We start from the raw sequence: 7,242 nt of genomic DNA on the forward strand, positions 1-7,242 counted from the left end.
GGCCGATGAAGAGAGGCATTCCCCTGGCAAGAAGGATCCACCACTACGCATCAATCCAGTGTGAATCTCTAAGTACGAACATCTGCCCCAAGTGCAGGAGATGACATGGAGAAAGAGGAAGGCTGCTTCTTACATGGTGGGTTGTTGTGAAGGAATATTATGGAAGACACATGGCTAGAAGGGACAGAGCTCAGAGGCTGAGCACTGGGTTAGAACCCCAGGTCCACTGCTTGCTGCTTGCAAGGTCATGGGCAAATCACCTGTCCTGATCTTAGTTCCCTCACCTGTAAGATGAGGGGTGTGGACTAGATGACCACTAGGGGCCTTTCTGGCTCTAAAGTTTATAAACCTATGAAAGAAAAGGAGAAATGTTGCTGGAATGTAGTAATCCACCCAGGACCTTAAATGGCCAACATGGACTCTAGAATCCCAAAGCTGAAGGGCCCCTATAGGTCGTCTTGCCTAACCTATACCTACTAGGAATCCCCTCAGTAACAAACTAAAGGGTCTTCCCACTTCTTGCTTGAAGATCTTCAGTGGGGAAGGGGGTCATGAGTTGTAGAGGCAGTCTATTCAATTTTTTCCTGGCTCTAAATGTCCAGCACCAGGGAGCTGACCATTTGGTAGGAGGACGTTTGGCGATTTGGACAGGGATGGAAGCATCTTGTGCAGGAGGGTGGATTCTGGCATTTCACAGACTCACCTGAGTCACCATAGATGCCAATATGAATGAGTTAAGTGTTATAGTCGAAAACAACTCTGAGGTGGCATTTAAGATGCAGAGGAGGGCTGCTGGCTGTCAACAGTATGATAAATGATGGATATTAATTGCCAAGCAGCAATCCACTGCAGTTGGTAAGGTTGGCATGGGAACAATCTATCAGGATGAGAAATGGTAACAGCACCCATAAAATGGCACAAAAATGTGCAAAAACTCCCCTCCCTCGACATGACACAGATTGGGAAAACACTGCAAAAGGATTTTTTTTAAAGAAAGAGAAACACAAGAAGGGTGTACAAGACAGCAGAGAGGGATCCAAGTACCCAAGACACAAAGGAAGAGAGGACACAGACCGACATGGGGACACTCCCTGCCACAGACATTAGGCGGCCAGCTGCCTGAAGCGTCATGCAGAATCTGTTTTACTTGACTTTCACTTTTTGGTAGAGATAAAATTAAACCCCAGGCGCTAGAGAGATCATTCACTGCTGGTTCTGACAGTACACACATTCACTGGTTCTAGAAGGTTTGCTTTCACACTGTTCTCAATAAACAACATTCGCTACTCAGATCACAGGTGAGCAGACTCCCCCTCAATTCAAAAAAATAGAACTTTTGCCCCTCTGTGGCAGCAAATGGACTGACACGGAGGGGATGAAGCTGAACGGGGGTTGGGGCAGAAGCCTTTTTCTCTTACGGCATCCCTGGTAACAAACTGGTGCAGAGATGGGGAGATTTGAAGGGGAGAGGGGACTTATCAAAGAGAATGGTCAGAAGTGAACTTTCCCCAGTTTCATTTCATGGATCCCTCTCCAGGATGGATCTCTGACACTTGAAGAGATTCTCTTTCGAGCTCACTGTGCAATGGAGGTTAATTATATGGAGAAGTTTTTTCAAACACTCCTAAGGTCTTTATCTAATGTTCAATCTGGTGTGCATTCTAGCTGAAGACCTTCCCACACTCACTACATTCACAGGAGGTCCCCAGCGTGAATTTTCTGATGTTGAAGGAGGTGGGAAATCTGGGTATAGGCCTTTCCACATTCATTACATTCATAGGGTTTCTCCCCAGTATGAATTCTCTGATGCTGAATAAGGTGTATACTCTGGCTAAAGGTTTTCCCACAGTCATCACATTCATAAGGTTTCTCTCCAGTATGAATCCTCTGATGCTGATTAAGAGATGAGCTGTGGCTAAAAGACTTCCCGCATTCATTACATTTATAGGGTTTTTCTCCAGTATGGATTTTCTGGTGTTCATTGAGGTGTGTGCTGCGGCTGAAGGCCTTCCCACACTCACCACATCGGTAAGGTTTCTCTCCAGTGTGAATTCTCTTGTGCTGAATAAGATGTGAAACCTGAGTGTAACGTTTCCCACACTCCTTGCATACATAGGGTTTCTCTCCGGTGTGAATTCTCAAATGTCGGGTAAGGGATGAGTTCTGGCTGAAAGTCTTCCCACATTCATTACACTTATAGGGTTTCTCTCCAGTGTGAACTGTTAGGTGTTGAGTAAAGGATGAAGTGTGGCTGAAGGCCTTCCCACACTCATTACATATGTAGGGCTTCTCTCCCATATGGACAGTTTGATGGCGCATTAGGTGTGAAATCTGGGTGTAGGCTTTACCGCATTCATTGCACCCATAGGGTTTCTCTCCAGTGTGAATCCGCTGATGTTGAGTAAGAGAGGAACTGTGGCTGAAGGACTTTCCGCAGTCACTGCATTCATAGGGCTTCTCTCCCGTGTGAACCCTCTGGTGCTGCGTAAGGGATGAGCTATGGCTGAAGGTTTTCCCACACTCATTACATTTGTATGGTTTCTCTCCTGTATGAATTGCCTGATGTTGGGTAAGGGATGCAGTATGAAAAAAGGCTTTCCCACATTCATTACATTTATAGGGTCTCTCTCCTGTATGAATTTTTCTATGTCGTGCAACGTGTGAAACCTGGGTATAGGCTTTCCCACATTCTTTGCATTTAAAGGGCTTTTCTCCAGTATGACACCGCTGGTGCTTAATAAGGGATGAGCTCTGGGTGAAGGCCTTCCCACACTCTTTGCATGAATAGGGTTTCTCTCCAGTGTGAATTCGCTGATGTTCGGTAAGGGATGAGCTCTGGCTGAAGGTTTTCCCACATATATTACATGCATAAGGTTTCTCTCCAGTATGAATTATATGATGCTGAATAAAGTAGGAACTATTACTGAAGGCTTTCCCACAGTCATTACATTTGTAGGGTTTCTCTCCAGTGTGAATCCTCTGGTGTATAATAAGGTCTGACTGATAAAGAAAGGTCCTTTCACACTCAGAACATTTAAAAGGTCTTTTCTCTCCACTGGTTCTCTGAAGTTTAACTATGCCTGGATTTTGTTGGAAATTCTCTCTATCATCATGATTGAGGAGAATCTCTTCTGGTGCTGTCTCTTTCTGTCTCAGGCCCAAATGTCTACTAATGAATTTGTTAGCTCCATGGCCCCTCTCCCTAGAGGGCATTTCTTGGTGGGTGGTGGGTGGTGGTGTCACTGGGGGATCCCAGCTATCCTGCTGTGGACCTCCTTGGCCCTCATGCTCCAATACGTCTCTCAGGCTGAAGAGCCCCAAGCCATCTCTTCTGAGACCTTCAAGTCTTTCATCTGGACAGGATGATTTTTCAGAAACTTCCTGGAATGGCACTGAATTCAGAGTCTCAGGCTTGGGGCACCCATCTGAAAAAGCATTGAAAAAAGAAATGGTCCTTATTCCTTGTGCAGGGGGAGGATTTAATTCAACCAACAGCTCTTAGGTGCCAGGTGGATGCAGGGCCCTGTGCTCAGTGCTGGGCACCCAGAGATGACACAACCCATAGATCCTGCCCTCAGAAAGGTCAGAGTTAGAAAGAAGATAAATGACCATCAAACCAAGGAGAGTCAAGTCGGGCTGTGGGGGGAGTGGGGGGAGGAGGGTCTCTGCTGAGGAGCCTCTGCTAAAGGAGGCACTGAACTGGATTTCCACAGAAGAGATGTTGGGTCAAGCGCACCACAGGCACAAGTGGTGCCCACCCCACTGACAGAGCAAAGAGGAAACGTTCACTTCTTTTCATCGTCTCCCTGTCTCCGTGCCCACTCCCCTCTGCCTACAAACACGCCCATGCTTCTGCTAGGATCTCACTTGATCCTTTCGCCCTGCTAACTCCTCTGCCCCTTGGAGCTGCCTCTCCCAGCAGTCTGCCCACGAGCAGCACCTCCACTTTCTCCCCTTCACTTAGGTCCTTACACTCTGGCTTCCGACCTTATCATTCCACCCAAACCACTCTCTCCAAAGTTACCAATGGTCTCTTCACTGCCCGCAGCCTTGGACACTGTTGGTCACTCTCTCCTTCTTGACACTCTCTTCTCTCTAGGTTTTGTGGCACCCACTCTCCTGGTTCTCCTGCCTATCTGACTGCTCCTCCAGATCAAAGCCTCCAACTGAAGGTGTCCCTCAGGGGTCTTCCTGGGCCCTCTTCTCTTCTCTCTCAACACTACCTCACCTGGAGACCTCAGCAGTTCCCATGACTGATTACCATCTCTAATGCTCAGATCTACCCATCCTGACCCAAACTCTCTCCCAACCTTTAATCTTGCATCTCTAACTACCTTCCCTAGAGGGCAACACCATCCTCCATGCCCAGCTCCTCATTATCTCTCACCCTCCACATCCAATATGGTGACAAAACACTTCGATTTCACCTTTAGGCCATCTCTGAGGTACTCTCCCCTCTCTGATACTGTCATCACCCTGGTGCAGGCCCTTATCACCTCAGGCCTGGATTACTTCGGTGTCTGCCTCAGTCTCTCCATTTGGTCACTAAAGTGATTGGGTACAATCATGTTGACCTTCTGCTCAGTAAACTTCACGGGCTCCTTATGCTTTCTAGAAGCAAACCCCAAGTGATCCATCTGGCACTCGGCGGCTTCCCAACCTCCCCCTTGTCTGCCCCTCCCCACTTTGCCAGTCTTCTTAACCTTACTCCCCACCACACCTGCCTCCCAGCCATTCATCTCTCACCTTCGGGCATCTTCTCTTGTGGTACCCATGCTGGGAATGTCCTCCCTGTGCAGATCGGACTCCTGGCCTCCCTGGCTTCCTTTAAGGCCCAGCTAAAAGCCTGCCCTCTCCAGGGAGCCTTCCCTAAACCATCTGAGTTCCAGTACCTTCCCTGCATTGACTGCTTCCTATTTATCCTGTACATTGTTTGTCTGTATCTGTCTGTTTGCCTGCTGTGCCCCCATTAGACTGTGAGCTCCCTGAGGGTAGGCACTGTCTTAACAAAGGCTTATTGACCAGTGGGGCAGCCCTCCGTCAGATCCTCAATCAATCAGTCAACATTCATAAGCACCTACTATGTGCCAGCCCATGCTAAGCACTTGGGACACAGAAAGAGGCCAAAGATGGTGCCTGCCCTCAGGGAGCTCACAGTCTAACCCCTCCCCTCTGCTTGGCTCTCCCTTGTCTGCTCACCTGGACAGAGGCCATGTGGGTCTTCTTCATCCAACAACCCAGGCTCTCTGCTTTGCTCCAGCTGGGAGATGAGCTGTGGTTTGGCACTTGGGAATTCAGCTCCTAGGGAAAGAGAACGGCTCTGGCTGAATGTGTTAGAGGAGAGGGAAGGATGAGGGTGTTTGCTAATGGAATGCGGAGCTCCTCAGTCATCAGGAGAGGGGGATACAGACTGTGTTGTGAGGGTCCTGAAGGATGGAGATCGGGTGGGGATGGGGAAGGGGGCAGACATTCCCAAGGGAGGAGGAGGGTCTGCATTCCTGGCACCCCTGGGGCCCCAGATGAAGGCTTCCTCACCTAGGGAGACCAGGTTCCCGTAGTTCTCCAGCATCACCTCCCTGTAGAGGTCCCTCTGGGCAGGGCCCAGGCGTCCCCACTCTTCCAGGGTGAAGTCCACACACACATCCTTGAAGGTCACTGCTTCCTGAAACGCCAAGCGGGCAGTGTGCACACTCATCACCTCTCCCAGCTCTTGGAGGTGGAGGGAGTGTGAGGACCACGTCCCTCCCCAGCATGGGCCGTGGTGCCTCATACAAAGCAGGGCCTCCAGATGGTTCAGGCGTGGATGTGGAAGGCTTCAGAGGCCACGAAACCCACCCCACCCCCACCCAGACGGGCAACACTAACGTGGAGCTGACATCTCAGGCTCTGCCTTCCCTCAGCCCTGACCCTCTGCGCACTCCCCTGCAAAGCCTGTCTCTACCCACAGGCTCTGCTGTTGGCATCACTGTGCTTCTGGGCTCTGACCTTGGAATCCCCTGACCCCTCCCTCCCCAGCCCTGCCTCAGCCCATCGCTAGGCCCCTTAATTCCCCACTCCACTGCCATATCAATCTCTCAATCAGACACCAGGCATTGCTAAGGATCAGGGGTGCAAACGGTCCCTGCTACTGGGGAGAGCACCAAGGGAGGGAGACGGAGTGGGTGGCTGAAGAATGGGAAGGAAGCCAGTTTGGCTGGACCGCAAACGCCAAGGGGAGCAAGAGGCTGGCACCTCCACCTGAGAGCTGACTGGCAGCCCTGTCTGCCACCTAGGGGGCCGTGACAGCCTCTTAGGGGTGCTGGGGGAGCCACAGTGCACAGAGCCCCAGGCCCGGAGGCAGGATCCCATCTCAGAGACTTCCCAGCTGTGAGACCCTGGGCAAACCACTCAGCCATTTTTGCCTCAGTCTCCTCATCTGGAAAAGGAAATGGCAAAGCTGTTCCAGTATCTCTGCCCAGAAAGCCCCAGACGGGTCACAGAGCCAGACACAGCTGAAAAAGGACTGAGCAGCAAACAGCCTCTCAGCGCCTCCCTGTAGCCCCCTCCCCTTCCCTGCCCCGCACACACTGCCCAAGTCACTGTCCTAACATTCTGCTCTGGCCACATCCCCTCACTCAAAGACCTCCGGGGCCTCACTGCGTGGGCAGAGAAGAGTCACACCCTGGTTCCAGCATTTAGGACCCCCCACCCCGGGCAACCTGGCCCCCTCCTCCCTCACCAGCCTTGCCTGCCACCACTCCCTGGCCCCCCCCCACACACAAAATACACACAGATAAACACACATACACAGAGAAACACACACACACGGACACACACAGAGACACATAGAGATAAACAGACACACATGGACACTCACATGGACACACACAAAACACACACAGATAAACAGACACATACAGAGAAACACACACAGAGACACATAGAGATAAACACACACAGAGATAAACAGACACACATGGACACTCACATGGACACACACAAAACACACAGAGATAAACACATACACAAAGATAAACAGACAGAGATAGACACACATGCACACTCACACAGACACACATGCACACACAGACACGTGCGCACACACGGACACACAACATACAGACAGACACACATGCACACACACGGACACACAACACACACAGATACACACAGACACACCCACTCTCCTCATCCAGTCCCTCACAGGGCCGTGGCCTGCCCGCCCTCACTGCCCAGCTCTGCTCCCCTTTTCCAGAAGCCTTG

The 7,242-nt window shown here is 50.7% G+C and overlaps 1 protein-coding gene across 1 annotated transcript; it reads right to left on the minus strand.

Moving 5' to 3' along the window:
• Positions 1-964: 964 nt before the first annotated feature.
• Positions 965-5,806, minus strand: LOC138176575 (zinc finger protein 135-like). The gene is made up of 3 exons (XM_069107356.1): positions 5,536-5,806; positions 5,200-5,301; positions 965-3,425 (listed from the first exon to the last, which is right to left on the minus strand). The coding sequence occupies exons 1-3, from the start codon at positions 5,768-5,770 to the stop codon at positions 1,693-1,695; spliced, it is 2,070 nt and encodes a 689-aa protein (XP_068963457.1). The 5' UTR covers positions 5,771-5,806; the 3' UTR covers positions 965-1,692.
• Positions 5,807-7,242: the final 1,436 nt, after the last annotated feature.

Source organism: Petaurus breviceps, unplaced genomic scaffold (genome assembly GCF_028583685.1).
Source record: "Petaurus breviceps papuanus isolate PSGF00001 unplaced genomic scaffold, PetGlider_PUasm1.0 89996, whole genome shotgun sequence".
In the NCBI taxonomy this organism is placed as follows: domain Eukaryota; kingdom Metazoa; phylum Chordata; class Mammalia; order Diprotodontia; family Petauridae; genus Petaurus; species Petaurus breviceps.